This window comes from Scomber scombrus, chromosome 12, assembly GCF_963691925.1.
Source record: "Scomber scombrus chromosome 12, fScoSco1.1, whole genome shotgun sequence".
In the NCBI taxonomy this organism is placed as follows: Eukaryota; Metazoa; Chordata; class Actinopteri; order Scombriformes; family Scombridae; genus Scomber; species Scomber scombrus.
Window position 1 is genome coordinate 15,898,498 of NC_084981.1, and position 16,402 is coordinate 15,914,899.

The following is a 16,402-nucleotide window of genomic DNA, read 5'->3' on the forward strand; positions in this document are numbered from 1 at the left end:
TAGTAATAGTAGTAGTTGTTGTATTATTATTATAATTATTGTTACAATCATTAATATTATCATGTTGTTGTTGTTATGTCCATGTAACCTAGCCTACTGTTTCTATGCCTCATCTCAGTCTTGAACTGATACAATGAATGTGTTTTGTTTTAAGAAAAGATGTGAATGAATGACTGAAATCTAAACTTAATTACTTACATTCACTCATATTTGGAGCAGAGGAGCTGCAGCTGTTTACAATCAGAGGAAATGACGTGCAGTGTTTTGAATCTAGCAGCAGGGACAGAGAGCCTGTAACCACTGCACTGACAAGCCTCCCCCTAATACATCTGGGGGAAACTTTCACCTTCATGTCCCCATACTTTGTGTCACAGTAAGTGTGCTCCGATATAAATAATAATCATAATTTTGGTTTGTTTGGTTTCTGCGTGCTAACCGTCAGCTAGCAGCTAACACAGCAACACTTAGCTCGTTAGCGAACACATCCTCCCGTTATTTCTCATAGAGGATGAATGTTGACCTTGTTGATGTATTGATGCAATCTGGCAGTGGACAAGAACAATAAGTTACCTGTGGATGATAACACGGGTGTCTTGTGGTTCACCGTTTAGCTTGTGATAGCATTGTTTTCCTATGGCGTTGATAAGCAACGCTAACCTGAACCACTGCTGTCCGAGTAGTTAGCTCAGATGCTAACGTTAGCAAGCTTATTATATTGTGTTTACATTAGAGTGAAGTAAAGATTATTGTCAGGGCACTCACTCTGTTTAATGAAGACGTCTGGTAGCTTCCTCGACGTTCTTAATGGTAGTTGTTGGTGCAGTTTGGTGAGCTTCTTTGTTGCCGAATAATTTGCAAAGTTTAGGGACGTAGTGATAAATTCATGCAGGGTTGCTGTAAAACTATTCAGTCTAACCACTACTACGGTGGCGCCTGCAAGCTTTCATAACTGAGCTTTCGTAAGAAATGCTTTTGTAACCTCTTCACGTAAGTCTGTATATGCTGTGCCGTATTTGGTAAATGCATGACAACTGTTGTGTTATTTAAGGTTTGACCATCTGCTGTCTACTCTGCATTTCCTCTGCTACACAGTTAGGAGAACGCAATGGACCTCCACAAAATCATCCACAGTGCGCTGCACGAATTTATCCGGGCTTATATTCCTGATGCAGATCTCAGGTAAAAAAAAACAAAAAAAAGAAAAATCTCTGTTTTGTATGCATCTTAACACCTGGGGTGTAGCTAGGGGTGGCTTTTGAGCCTACAGCCCCTAATACTTTTTCAAAAGCCCTGACTTTTTATTTTATTTTATTTTTTTATTTATTTTGTTGTAGTAACTTTTTCTTAACAGTGACTTCAACCAGCTGCTGAATGAATTTGAGTGAGTTAAAACAGTTGTGATTAAGCGTGAAACTTATGAAGACATTTCAGTTTAAGGCGGTGCTACTGAGTGAAATGTTATTAAAATGAATGTAATATCTTTTTAGTTTTCCTTTTGAGCTAATGCCTTATTGTTATTTATGTATTTATATGTGCATTCTTTTTGGAAAATACATAATGGACCAAAATAAATTGCTACTACCACTACTAATGTTTGCAGTAGTCATAAAATGCAGTCAAATTCAATTCTGAGTATGTGAGCCATCAAAAAAGAAATAGGGCCTGGCTCTGGATGCTCTGGGCTTAGCCCCGGATCTAGTCAACTCCTACATCCGCCCCTGCTTAACACTTGTTAAATCAGTTTTACTTAACATCTTTCTTGTAATTCAATGCAGCACGCTGGACGATGTTCTTCTGTCTTACATCACTGGAGTCCTGGAGGATCTCGGCTCCCAGCAGAGCGTTGAGGAGAATTTCGATGTAGAGGTCTTTGCAGAGATGCTAGAAGCATACATACCTGGCTTTGCTGAAATTGACAGGTAAACAGACAGTCATGCACTCTCTCTGTTAGTGATAAACAAGACTAGACAACTGTGTTATGCTGACATGTATTGTCATTACTAAAGTAAAAAAAAACATTATTTTTTTATTCCTTTTTTTTTGCAGTGTTAAAGTCTGTGATATGATGTTCAGCCTGGCTTCAAAACTGGCCACAGCTCGGACCTCAGGTAGGGTTCCTAATATGTTTTCTGACATATACAGTATTACGGCAGTCTTACCTTTTCCAAGTGGGTTTCCCATTTTCCAAATGTTGCCAATGGGAGTCATCGACGTCATTGGGCACTGACACTCATTTCAGAGGAGGGTCATGACCCCAACAGTTATATTATGGTGTGTTATTTTGTTTTTCTTTTTTCTGTCTTTCTAGCTGACGAAGAAAACAGCGTGCCTAAGGAAAAGACAGATGAGATTTCACTGAAACTCACCAACCTGCCCAGTGCACCTCCACCAGGGAGTGAAACGCAGTGCCTTAAAACACAGACAGAGGGCGCCACTGCCAAGGTAATCATTCAAGCATACATTAGCACATCATTGGCTTTTCTTGGTGCATTTAAATCACTATCATTAAACTTTTTACTTGTGTGTCCTGCTGTTGATATTTCTTGCCATAGTCCAAAACATTTAAGCAACATGTATTTTTCCAGGTGCCAGTGTCTGAGTGGGAGGCCCAGGAGCAGCACCTGCTGGAGATGTTTCCCAAGTGTAGTCTGTCAGAGGCCCGCAGTGCCCTGTCCATTGCCAAAGGAGACATGGAGGAAGCTGTGCGCCTTATTATAGAGGGTGATGTCCAACTCAGCCCCACTCCTCTTAATGTGAGTCTCTTCAATAAACAGAAACACTGCCACTGTTTCTGTATATGTTAGCAGTCTATTTGATGGCGTATGTTGACACCTGTAAACAACATTACTGTTCTATTTCCTCAGGTAAACCATGGGAAAAGTATTCCCTTACAAGCAGACCACAAACTTAAAGAGAGCATCCTTGAGAAGTAAGTAAGAATGCTATTACCCTGAAAAGAGCTGAACTGCTCTCACCTTTCAGCGGCCTTGCTCATGACTGTGGTTAATTTTCATAGATACATGCTGGTTGACCGGGAAGATGATAAAAAAACACACCGGCCTGTCGCCCCCAAAGATGTAAGTCTCTGTTCATGTGCCATATTCTCAATGTAGCTTATCAAAATGTTCACAAATATCACTTATCACATCATTTGATGCATTCTGGTGTAATTTCTGCAGGCTCCAAAGAAGCTAGTTCGGTACCACAGTAATCAGGTGGTATCCACAAAAGGAGAGCGATATCAACTTGTGAAGACAAACGAGACAGAGGAGATGAAGAAGACGTATGTCAACCTCAAGCCTGCACGAAAGTACAGATTCCATTGATGACAAGCACAATTCTGTAAGAGCAGCTACTGACAATATTGTTTACGTCATTTTTAATGTATTAAGTTGGTTTAGCCTGAATTTGTTAGATATTTATACCAACTACAGGAAGCTATATGTTAGTGTGTCAGTGGCTTATTTTTAAAAATGTTACCGTTATCTGCCTTGGTTAAAACATTTAATGACAGTATTTCAGTTACTTCTCTTTCTTGTGGAGCTTTTGAAATTTTGTGTGATATTTTGGTGGGAATGTTGTAACTTGTGTTTGTGTGTCAGCATCTACTTTTTGCCATCTCAGCAGGTCTGATGTTGCACTGTTGTCTTTTTTTTGTTTATTTTTTCCCCTTTTTTTGTATATTCTTAACTAACAATATGGATTCATATTTATGACATGGTGTTGTAGGGATGAGTGTATTTTCATTGTTGTAAATAGGTTCTAGTGGTGCTTTAGACTTTCCTCTGGATTACATTACAGGTCTCAACTGCTTTTTGTACATGTGGGTGTTAAATCATCAATGCCAATTTCATCTAGAAAGGTTTATTTTTACATCTCACAGGAGTGCAAGTGCTGTGAAAATGTTTGCTCAAGCCTTGTGTTTTTGGACAGTTTGTTGTGCTGCAAAATGTTTTTAAACAAAACAGGTTTGTTTGACAGAGACAGATAATTTAAGAACATTTGTACAGTGGATGCGCACATCAGTCCTCACCTAAGAGTTTCATATGTGGCCTCTCCTGGTAATTGTTTACTTATTAAGATGAGACTAGTATGTACCGTACTGAATGTTAGGCAGGTTTACTCACTTACTGTAGCTGGATAACTTTACTGAACAGATTTTTTTTCTTTTTATCAGTCCATTTTCCAGACTTCAGGGGTTTTACCTAGTAAAATATCTCTGTAATGAAGCAGGTTTTATATTCAAAGTAGTCGAGTACCGCCTTGAATTGTAATCATGACAAGTAAATGGCTGCTACAGATGGGTAAAAAATTGAAGAAAAAACCAACAAAATGTCCTAGTAGTGTGTTGGGCCACCACGTGCCACCAGGACAGCTTCAGTGCGCTTTGGCATTGATTATACAAGTCTCTGTACTGGCCAACACATTGGTCCAAAATCTCCTGTAGTTGTTTAATTGTCCTAAACTGAGCCTGCATCATTTTAATACATGCCACAGAGCAGGATTGCATATTAATTGCTTAATTGTGGCATGTAGTGTCCCTGTGTGGAAGCATGTACATTTATCATGTTTCTGCACTCATTTATTCAGTTTTTCCTTAAACTTTTCACCTGTCTGTAGCTAGGAAGGTCTATTTCTACGAGACTTGAGCAGCATAAGAGCAAATGTTAAATATTTGTCAGTGGCATTGCTAACTTCTGGTTAACAAGGGGTGCACTTATTTTTACAAACCTTAAAATAATTGTATTACTCAACTGTAATGGAAAACATTGTATAACTATCAAATCACTCGTAATTTTCTAACAAAAATTCAATTCTCAAGGCGTGCACAAACTATTACAGCACCTTAAATTAGTGGAAAAGTAGAGGACTGTGACTCCCACCTCAATGGTAACTGAGACATGCGGCTTGAGGACTTGATTTTAAAGTTCACTCAAACAGCATTTTTATTTTTGATATAGATGTTTAGATTTTGGAACGTCTCTGATCATGTGTTAATTGTGACCAGGGCTGTTGTGTGCTTTCAGGGTCTGTTTACCTCATGTTACTGAAGTAGTCCTCTATCATGGCTCCTTTTAATCTCATTTTGTGTTTTGTGAATTTTGCTTCATATGTGACTGTTGGTTGTAAAATTATGATTGAATTCTCATTTGATTCTTGGTAGTAGTACATTAGGATAAATGGGTCCGTCAGGATTTGTTTTTTATGAACATATACTGTTTATTTGTGCTAATGTCTGCAACCATTTGGAGCAAATTATAAGCAAATGTGTTTGATTGGTATACGTTTCCTGAGTATAGGTGTAACACAATCATGTTGAAAAGATGTGTTACTGATACCGATCATTATCAGCAGCAATGTGGTCTTTAATTATGACAATGGTGTTACTGTAGAGCATGGAATAGATTTACTAAAGCTGTTTAGTCACAACTGAGTTTTAACTGCTCGCTTTGAGAAAACGCTGACTCACAATTTATAGTAAATAAATACTAATTTTTGTAGACTACCATTCACAATGTTTCCTGTGATTTGTTCAGCCATGTTATGTAAGATACTGCTTGAAAAGCATCACGGTAGAATATTTAAAGCTACATGTATAAGACAGTCACATGTTTCAGCAGAGTAGAACTTTGCAAACAAACTTTAATTTGAGAAACAAAGAGAACATAATGTTCAAAACAAACAAAAACAACAGGCATCCATCAATGAAAACATGCCTCTATCTGTAGAAACCCTGGTCAGTCTCACCTTTTAAAGCTGTTTTAATGCCAGAGTGAAAACATAACATTTTGACCATGAAACACATTTCAAAAATCAACTTCTTGCAACAATAGTGCCACGCCATCCTTAAGCAAGGCACATACAGTAAACAAGGTTAACCTAGCAATAAAGAGATGAAACATCTTCCGTCAGGTGAATTCTTTTTACAGAGGAAGCAGCACTGATCCATAGTTGTGTAAGTTGTAAGAAGCAGATATGCACACAATGAGCAACTTAAATGCTGAATCTTGACAGAATGTAACTTGAGAACCTGAAGATACCTGGTGAATTAAGTGCTCAGATATTTCTATTTTATAGTTATCCACTTAACTGATTCATCTCATTTGAAAGGCAAATAATGCTCTTTGAAGACGAAGATATCCATCCACTGGTTACTTGGAGGTTTGGCACATATCCTTTCCTTTTGTTTTATACACATTTTTACAAAAGTTCGACAAAGCACTTAAAACTTGCACAGCAACGACCATTTTTTTCAAGTTCTTTCTCTCACTTTAAGGTCTTTAAAATATGGCGTCATGAAAGAAGAAATGAATGAATATCTGAGGATTGTTAATCCACAGTATATTCAAAAGAGCAATAGCATGTTTTCAACTGGAATTAGACTTCTGTACACATTGAAGCTTAATTGTAGCTCAGTTCTACTGCATCTAATGCATTGTATTGAATAATTGTATTGTTGCAGTACAGTTCATGAACCAGCTAGCAATATAAAGCTTAACATGCAACTTCAAACCTGACCGCTACATTGTACATCATGTTGCTCTGCAGTGGCTGATATATAAGCTACATTCCAGCAGATCCTCCTGCTAATTGACTCAGTTTATAACATTTTAACATATATCTACTCCTAATGCAGTTCACTTAAACCACTCATCACAATTTTGACCATCTTTTAAACAATAAAAAACAATCACCTGTAAATACTCTGAGAGGTTTTGCCGTAACATACCACTAAATTAAGGTATTTTCATTCCTAAAGTGTATTTGCAACTAAAATTGCAGTATGTAATTTATTTTCAGCACTCCCTCAATTATCACTGGTATGCAGAAAAACACGTCCAATAAAGTCATTGAAATATAAATCAAACACACAGGAGCATAAATAAAACACAAAGTAATCACTCAGCTAAAATAATTTAGCTGCAAGCAGTCACATATTCCTTGAGCTGAATATATGAGCTCCCCCCCCCCCTTTTACACCCACACATATTTTCAATTGTATGTCATCGCTGTTTTTAATCACTGTACGTCTGTTTTATTACTGTGTCTATGCTGTCTTGTTGAAACAGAAACTGCACAACTGCATTATTAGTAGAGATAACACAAATACAAATATTCCAAAAACACTTGAAAGACCTGTCATCTTTAGAGGTAACCAAACCAGTTGTAAAGCTGTCTTTGTGATAAAGATGGAGAACACAGCGTGGTCATTTCACATTTAGTAATCAAGCAACGACTGTGTTATTACATGTAAATGACTAGTAAATATAAAAAATACTAATACCCCTTAACTAGTGGTCTAAAAATTGAGGTTGCTCCAAAGGTACTGATCTCAGACAGCTTTTACTGACTGGACGAGCCAACATAAACCCAAATACCCATCAGCTTGAATTATGAGAATGTTGAGCGGACACTGATTAACACAAATATATCTGGACTTAAGCCACATTAGGCTTTTCTTCAAGGACAAAAAAAACAGACCCTTTCCATTAGGGCAAATCCCATGAGTTAATTAAAAGTTCCTTCTGCACTTGTGTTTGCAATCACTCGGGATACGGCTGAAGCAGGATGGTTTCAAGATGGCCACTTATTGCCATGTAGTGATGATACGTAGGTCCGCACTCAGAATGCGTATCACACACACATAGAGTTTCTGAAGAAGTCTAGTGAACAGTTTTAAGAGAGGGGCTCTAACTGTGGTCATATCGCCCATTAATCATAGTTTTCAGTAAAGGTCCAACCTACAGAGAGAAAAAGGATTTTAGATTAGGATAAAGTACTTCATAGTGTCAAACATCACAGTGTTTTACTCATTCTTCCAAGCTGCATGTATCTTTTCTTTGTACTAAAATCAGGTAAGCCATAAATATTCACAGTAAGTGGGTTGCTGGAAGGGTCAGCATGCCCCTGGGATTTTATGCAACAAGTGACCTAAATGTGGATCTGATTTGATGTTCTAGAAACTGGCAGTCAGACAGTCATATGCAACTTACTCCATCAGTACACTGATGAAAGGAAAGAGTGAGGAGGATATAAAAACAAGTGCTTTTACTTCATGTGGATCTCCAAGTGCTTCTCCCAGCATCTTCTCAATGTTTCTCATGATGGCCACCTTCTGATGAGCTCGCAGAGGGTATTCTATCCTCTTGGGTGTCGGGGCGCCCTAGACAAATAAGACAAACTTGGTGAGGGATTGGAAAAAGTGTAAACAGTGTGGTGGCAATTGTCAAGATGAATAAAGTTCTAGTGGCTTAAAAGTACGTACTTTGTACCAGAAGTTTACAGTGATTGTCACTCCACCGTTCAACAGGGATTCAATGTGATGCCACCTGAAGAAAGAAGAAAAATACACCAAATTAAATCAACTCTGGCTGACTGTCAAATAGCAATTTTACAGTTCTTCTTGCTGTCGAACTGCCTATAATTACTTAATGTCAACATCATAAGTGCAAGCTGGTGTTTCTTGGAGAAACTGACAGACAAACAGTGTGATAAGCAGCAAATAGATAATCTCAGACATCACTGAGCCTCTATTGGTGTGGATTTCTGCATGACAACTGGGATATTACCCAAAAGGAAGTACAATGTGCCTCCTCTTTTCATGGAAGTTGGACACTACCCTGTAAACTACTTTAAATCAATTCACACAACAGTGAATTTAGTTCAAATTTAAATAAACCAACACCAATACCTTGCATTCACTGTGGATTCAAATCAGCTTTATTACTGACTATCACAAACACATTATAAAGTTACTTTTGACAGCAGCTGTCTACTGATCCCAGCCAAATCAATCAGGCACCGATGAATAATTTAGCAGATACATCAAAGAATAACATGCTGAAATGCAAAGAGCATGAAAATATATCTGCTTGCAGTGCATCCAAGAGCTCAGAGCCAAAGGGGATGACAAACTGATTTTTCTAAGTAAATAAACAGATGTACAGTACAGCTGTACTTCTTACCAATACATTGGGATGTAGAGCACATCTCCTGGGCCCACAACAGTCTCATAGCCAACAATATTTTTAAAATTGGGAAACTTCTCATAGTCAGGGTTGTCAAAATCAACCTACATATTAAAAAAAAAACATGCATTCATTAGAAAACATTTATATTACTGTATCCCATTGATGTGTATTTACATATACAATAAAAATACATTTCATTCCGCCTTACTTTGTTTTTCTGACAAAACTTCCTTGTGTTCTACTTAAAATGGAGATAATAGCTTTCTTAACTGTGTTGACAGCACTGTATTATGTCTTTGAGGGGATTTCCTGTTTCTAAGAGCTTTACTGTTAATTATCTCCACTGCTGTAGATAAAGGCGACTGAACTGAACAGATCTAAACTATTAGCAACCTTATAAAACCTGAGTAAGTTTTTAAATATCTCTAACTTACTTGACTTTGCCTGTCACAGGGGTGATGCACAGGGTATGGATAGAGACACTCAAACTGGTCTGGAGGGAAGAGGATGCATCTCTTGTGGCCTTTGATCTGTGCAAAAAAGTTCTGCTGCTCGTCGTAATGTGCTGGTGTCACATTCCCTACAGTGAGATAATATTAATAGAAAATGTGATGTGCCAAAAACTTTGAGTGCAACATTAGAAAAAGAAGCAAAAGCATTTATAATGAAAGAGATGAGGTGAAACACAGGCTAGCCTTGGAGCCATCCTACTTTTAGAAACTAAAACTGCAGAAACTACATTACTTATGCAGTAAGCAACAACTTTCCACAAAATCCTCACCCTCCATGCCTATGAGCAGCAGGTTGGATGTCAGCTGTCCCCAGTTTCTCTTGGCTTGCTGCTTGTTGATCCAGTTCCAGTTGAAACCAAGGAAGTCGACGACAATCTTCTTTCCTACTGTGTCATTCAGTGTCTGCTGCAGATATATCCTTAAGACATGCAAGATGTATGATTCACTTTTTTCACACCAGTTGCAATGCAGCAAATCTTCAAAAGTGAAACAAATGTGTCTGCAGGACATACGCTTTCATTCTTTTTAGGAAATACTTCCATTTCAGCAAACTTCATCTCCTTTATCCATAAAAAATAACTTGATATTCAGGGAAGTAGACAGTGTAAAAACATACAGATAACAGCCATTGTGAGTGTCAGCGAGTCAAACCGTGTGTTCACTTTAATCAGTGATATGTATATCTGTGTGTGTGCGTGCATGTGTGTGTGTGCTTGCGTGCACAGCCAGGCTAAGGCAGGTCACAGCAATAAGCTTCTCTCCTGATTCTCCAGTATAATTGCTTAGTCATTCACTTCACTTTCCTGTGCTACATTACATTTCATGAGAAAAAAAACAAAACACCCATCACTGTCAGGAACACCTGCAGCACTGCCACATTTTGCTCAGCATCAGCTGAAGCACGATTAATATAAACCAAGCTTACATTGTATTCTTGTGGAAGTCAAGCAAAGTTGTCCTTGTATAATAAATCTTACCTCTCATCTCCTCCCAGTTCTTCCATTTTATGCATTCTTTCCACAAATTCAGAGAATTTCATTTCCATTCTCTGCGACTTGGGGACAAAGTTCTCAAAGTTGGACATTTTTTTCTCATCGTAGTAGAGGAATTTGTGGTTTTCTGCGATGTAAACAGAGAAGTCTCCGTGTCCAATATTTTCTTGGAGGTATGCAATGTCCCATTTGAGAGCTGGATAGACCAGGTTTGTGTCTGTTAAAACCACCGGCTCCTGAAAACAGATAAAGAAATGTAATTACAAAAATATGCAAAAACATATGCTGATGCCGATAGTTGGGAGTAAAAAATTCCAATATTAACAGTAAGCTTTATTTAAAAGTTATAATAACTATAAATAAATAAAAAACACAGAATAATAAAACATATGTAAGTATACATAAAATCTGAATTAAGAAAAAGCATCAAATAAACATAAAACGCTGCCTATATAACACACACACACATCAGACAACATATCTGCTGATGCATCTGTGACTGGCTACTGGCTATAATAACGGCTATGTCAGCTTTAATACACTTGTAAAAACAAGTAAGTTATTGTCATTGCATGGTAACATACAACTAAAATCTGCTGTCTCTCTTGAAAAAAAAGAAAAACTGTACCCTGTTCACGGTCTACACTCATTCACTCACATGTACACACATTAAAAGAAACTGTGAGTTGAATGAGGAAATAGCTATAAAAAAATATATAATAGTGTTCTAAGGGAAAACTAGGCTACTTAAAGAGTTATATCAATTGGTGTCTTGAATCATTTTCAAGTGACTGTTCTTTATGGTATTTTATTACCTAATGAAAATGCAGGAGATTATGTGGTGGTGTTTACTGAAACCAATGGTATTTATACTTCTGCCTTGAGTAACCCTTTTTTTTTTTTTTTTACAAAGAGGAACATGAATGCCAGCACACGCCCGCGCACGTGTACATGCACTGTGTGTGTGTGTGTGTGTGTGTGTGTGTGTGTGTGTGTGTGTGTGTGTGTGTGTGTGAGTGTGTGTGAGTGTGTGTGTGTGTGTGTGTGTGTGTGTGTGTGTGTGTGTGTGTGTGTGTGTGTGTGTGTGTGTGTGTGTCGGACATGCAGAGCAACGAGGGCTACGTGACTAACTGAACGTAGACCGATGGGCGCGCTCCCGCTGCCTCTGCACTGGATCGGTTTCACTTTAGCCCGGGGACAGGAGGAGTCTGCGGTCACGGAGTGTTCAAATGATGCTGGGAAAGCCCCCTAACGTTGTCTATTAACTTCAACTTGATGATATGTGGCAACTTCTTTTGTGTTAAAGTGTACGTGTCTTCCTCTTTCTCTGCAGGTGCCGGAAAACGCGCGTATCCCTCACACACGTGCGCGATGCTCTGGACTTTGTGTTAATCACTGACGTTTTAAATGATTAAAAATGTATCTTAACATCTTGGTTTTGCCTTGATATGACTTACAGGCATACCAGGGTGTCCCCAGGGTATAGTGCTGCACACTGTAGTAATGTTGATGGTTGTTAACGGGACAGTAACGACGCGCCATATTTGGACATGTCAACGCTCCTCTTTTATACTCATGTCGGACGCGCGCTTGTCATTGGCCGTATGCCTGAGTTCAGTAAAAGATACGAAGAAGTAGACAGCTGAATGTTAGTTTTAAGGTCAAATGAAAAATTGGAAGACGACAGTACAAATGTGAGAGAACATAGGGAACTTTTATGTAGAGTAAAGCATCCATGTGTTAATTTATTGATGTAGCTATCACGTAGAGTAAACCAGTGGTTGTCAAAGTGAGGTCCCAGGACCCCAAGGAGTCATTTCCTTGAGGGGGTCTCCAGCATAAAAGGGGATAATTTATTTTCACTATAATCCCTCCATAAGTAACACAATGACAGAATGTATGGTTGTATTCATTTTTTTTTCATCATGGGTTTCATAAACTTTCTGTAATAAAACATCTAAGAGCAGACCCTGGGACAAAATCGTATTAAATGGGGGTCTGTGATCTAATTTGCATCACTTTAGGGGTCTATGATATAAAACAGTTTGAGAACCACTGATGCCATGTCTGGATCCTAAACAGACAACATTCATTTTTAGCCTATTTTAAATTATAATATGCAACAATGCAAACCATGCAAGCCTGCAGAATGAATGAGAGGACACACGAAGAATACACTTACAGGTGTTCATCTTTTACTATTATGTTCCTCAATAATATAAGATACCACCAGGGGAAAAAACCCTATTTTAAGAGCTGAAACAATTAGTCAATTAATCCATAAATGGATTGTCAGAAAATGATTTTGATAATTGCTCCATCACAATTACCATTTGTTTCTGCATCAAGTTCATGCATAAGTTTCTCTCATCAGCTTCATGACATCTTGGAAGCAGACTTTAAACACTCAACCATCATAACTTCCCACAAACATTTGCAAACTAGCAACTTAACTATTTTTTTTCTTAAGATTGATATTAGTTTTATAAAATTACATTATTTAGAAAGCTCAAATTTAGTCACATCAGCAATAGTTCAGCGTATCCACAGATAACAATAACTGTGTGTATTTGAAATCATCTGCCCATTCAAAAGTTTGCAAAAATGTTCACTTTGTAAACCATTTCACAAGAGCTGGAAATCATCATGGTCTGTGTGCAATAGAATCATCATAAGCTGAGAGGACACTTTTTCAATTGTCTATTTTTAAATGTATCAAAGATGACACATTTCTCTTCCTGTATACAATAAAAATTACAAAATAGATTTCATAAAAGAGAATGTCTCAGTTAGGAAACTGCAGGATCTAATTTGCTATCTTACATCTTTTTAGTCTGCATCTGGGTAAGCAAACCGGCAAGTGCATGTTTCTATTTTGTTTTATGTTATCAGCAACATCAATAAAGTATTACTCAGGAGAATAAGTTCTTTTACAAAGACACAAACTATGCCTGTGCGTTTAGTTGTTGGTGAAAATGGTCTGAGTCCCATCCTGTCCTCTGTGAGATGCAACAGACAGATGTTTCCGCTAACCTTGTAAAACTATCAACTAATGTGTTGTTTAATCATCAGTCAACCAGAGACATCACAGCTCTATGAAGAGAAAAAACACTTATCATGTCATATCTAAGATACTTGTGGCATCCTAAAATATCCAAAGAAAACATAATGTATCTGGGTTCTCTTCCATTTCTGAGACCCAGGTGCACAAATAACAAATTCTAGTGAATTAAGACTTAATTTGAACCTTTTAGGATTGGGTAAGTTGGGTGTGATTTCCATTGACAACAAATGACAACACATTTCTCTTCCATGGCAGCCATCGATGTGCATGATGACTCTCTCCTGTGTTGAACAGCCTTACGACCTTCCTTGGAAATGCTGCTTTTCACAACAACGCTGAATATGAATATTAAGAGATTGGATAAGGTTTTCCATAAGTGAAAACAAATGCAATGCTGCACGTATTCCTCTTGTATGCCAGTCACTCATAAATGTAATTAGGTCATTCATCTAGGAGGTTGTTAGACATATACTGTTCCACCAATGAAAGCATCAACATTTATCTCAGACGGGAGGTCAACATTAAATCACGTAGAGTAGAAAAACTGCAGCAGGCTGCTCTTTTTCCCTTGTCTGATGCATTTCTGAGCAAGCAACAATCACTGTTTAACCTGATGTGACATCACTGGCTCGATTAACCTTGCACTTGAATCTAAATGGGCTTTGTAGTTTAATTGTTCTATTATTTCCAAAAACACAAGTACTTTACTGTCACACTTTTTTTAACAAGTGGGTTACATCTGTGCATACATTTGCCAAGCATGGCAGATAATGACTTGTGACTCAAAATACACCTAAACACAATTATATGCACTTTCATTTTCAATATGATAATGACAGTAATATGATAGTGACCTTATAGTTACAACTTCCTGAGTCAGAGGGCAAGGCGATATGGACAAAATCCAATATCAAAATATCATCATGAAGTGATTTGAGTCACTATTTTAGTGGAATAGTCATTTTTGCATTTCATCTTCACTTAAAATATATACAAATGATGATGTGATTTCTTGCAGAGGTCTGTACCAAACAAGAATGTTCCCTTACATCTGGAGAATATGATTTGTAGACTGTGGCAAATTTGCTGTCAGAGCACAAAATTAACACCAGCCACCAGCTGGTACAATATGCAAGTGACTGGTAGATTTGCTTCACTCATCAACCAAAAAACAAACAACGCTAAGAGTGGCTCCTAAAATCTGTACACTCACTAGCCATTTGGTCTGTGGACAAAAAAGTTAATTTTGCACCCTGTCTGTTGCACCACAAAGTTTCATTTACAATGGTATGCTGCAACAAATGTTACTTTCATCAAAACAATTGCAGCCCCTGAGATTTGGATATTGGCCATGTTCCGATTTCAATACTTTGATTAATTGTTCTCCAACTTCAGAAAATCACATCACTTTACTGTAATGCAGCCTTTAAAATTATGCCATTTCATTAGCCTATCCAAGAAGATATCTAGCCTCATATCATAATATTGAAATAATATCGATATATTACTTAAGTAAGCCGTAAGTCAAACTATAATCAAAAACTGTGGTGCAGAAACTCTTGATATGAAGAGTTCCGATATCCCCTGAACTGACAGGGCAAGTAGGGAGCGTTAAAAGTTTTAGTAGGGCTTGCAGCTTTACCTCATTATTTATTAGCATTTCGGCTCTGGGGTCCGTGTGAGACAGTCTAGGAATGGGCTTGGTTGGGAAAGAGTATTTTCGGAGCTGAGACTCATCCCATCCGCGGGCCTGCACGTCGGAGAAACCGGCGCCACCTTCACTCGCTGCCCGATCAGCCTCCACTACGGTCGCTGCAGCCATGGTTGTCGACAAGCTGCCTCCGTCCTCCTTACAGCCAGAAAACCGGGCGTCCCTTTCGGACACTACTCTCCTAGGCTACGGAGTCAGCGGCGGAGATGTTATTATAAATTTCCCATTCACAATTATTGATTTAATAAAGGAAATCTCCGCAGTTCTGAAACCTGCAGCTCTGCTCCCGGAGTCTGTTCCGTGTGGGTGTTTACACACTGTGTTGACAGCCAGAAAACAGACGACATCAACTAACACAGTCAAGAAAACACTTTTTGTGCTCAGAGTATCGGACAGCGACACCAGCTGCACTGGCTGGCCACATGCTCATGTTGTAAGACAGTGTCTTTACCACTAGATAGCGCTATTGTATCTGCTTATCTTGCAGTTTTTAATCAGGAACCGGAATTATAAGCACCATGGAAGTCATTATAGTTCAATAGTGGAAGAAGATCTTTTACATAACCCTGTGTGGCATGGTGTTGCCCTCAGACAATAAACCATCTTTTTGGACCTCACACCTCTCATATATGTTTTTTTTTTTAAATTAAATGTCTGTGTCCAGTGAAATGACGGGCTGATGGGCTGAAGTTGGGTTTGACCTTTTGTGCAGTGGAGCAGAACTTTCAAAGCATAGACACATGATGTGACACAGTGCCAGCAACTGGTAAGATAAATATCACAATTCTTAACACATTTAAATTCATATAACTTTATTTAAAATATATACACGTATATGAGTATGTAAAGACATGTTTTGTTTTTTCAATTGTTGCATCCCAAAACTGTGCAGTTACACCTTAGTTAAGACAATATCATGCGTGGAGATGTGCTGGGTTGCATAGCTACTAAGTGGATCCCAGGATCAGGTTTGAGTCACAGTTAGAGGGTCAGAGGTCAGTCAGTAGAGTACGGTGCATATGTGTGTGTGTGTGTGTGTGTGTGTGTGTGTGTGTGTGTGTGTGTGTGTGTGTGTGTGTGTGTGTGTGTGTGTGTGTGTGTGTGTGTGTGCGCGCACATATGTGCCTGTAGATAATGAGACTGCGTCTGTG

At 38.3% G+C, this 16,402-nt stretch overlaps 2 protein-coding genes across 2 annotated transcripts; one reads left to right on the top strand and one right to left on the bottom strand.

Annotated features, from left to right (window-relative positions):
• The first annotated feature begins 280 nt into the window (after positions 1–280).
• Positions 281–5,509, top strand: cuedc2 (CUE domain containing 2). Its single transcript, XM_062430309.1, has 9 exons — positions 281–373; positions 1,093–1,179; positions 1,776–1,919; positions 2,047–2,108; positions 2,309–2,442; positions 2,586–2,753; positions 2,865–2,929; positions 3,017–3,077; positions 3,180–5,509. Exons 2-9 carry the CDS (start codon positions 1,106–1,108, stop codon positions 3,324–3,326), a joined length of 855 nt encoding a protein of 284 aa, XP_062286293.1. The 5' UTR covers positions 281–373; positions 1,093–1,105; the 3' UTR covers positions 3,327–5,509.
• Positions 5,510–5,623: 114 nt separating this feature from the next.
• hif1an (hypoxia inducible factor 1 subunit alpha inhibitor) lies at positions 5,624–15,537 on the bottom strand. Its single transcript, XM_062430307.1, has 8 exons — positions 15,183–15,537; positions 10,462–10,712; positions 9,754–9,902; positions 9,407–9,552; positions 8,967–9,073; positions 8,267–8,330; positions 8,054–8,164; positions 5,624–7,742 (listed from the first exon to the last, which is right to left on the bottom strand). The coding sequence occupies exons 1-8, from the start codon at positions 15,360–15,362 to the stop codon at positions 7,692–7,694; spliced, it is 1,059 nt and encodes a 352-aa protein (XP_062286291.1). The 5' UTR covers positions 15,363–15,537; the 3' UTR covers positions 5,624–7,691.
• Between the last annotated feature and the right edge of the window lie 865 nt (positions 15,538–16,402).

Coding starts and splice junctions, on each gene's coding strand:
- cuedc2 (XM_062430309.1), top strand. CDS start 1,106: ATGGACCTCCACAAAATCATCCACAGTGCGCTGCACGAATTTATCCGG. Junction 1,180..1,775: donor ATTCCTGATGCAGATCTCAG/GTAAAAAAAAAC, acceptor AATTCAATGCAG/CACGCTGGACGATGTTCTTC. Junction 2,443..2,585: donor CAGAGGGCGCCACTGCCAAG/GTAATCATTCAA, acceptor GTATTTTTCCAG/GTGCCAGTGTCTGAGTGGGA.
- hif1an (XM_062430307.1), bottom strand. CDS start 15,362: ATGGCTGCAGCGACCGTAGTGGAGGCTGATCGGGCAGCGAGTGAAGGT. Junction 9,903..10,461: donor GAACTGGGAGGAGATGAGAG/GTAAGATTTATT, acceptor GCATGTCTTAAG/GATATATCTGCAGCAGACAC. Junction 9,074..9,406: donor CCTGTGACAGGCAAAGTCAA/GTAAGTTAGAGA, acceptor TTTAATATGTAG/GTTGATTTTGACAACCCTGA.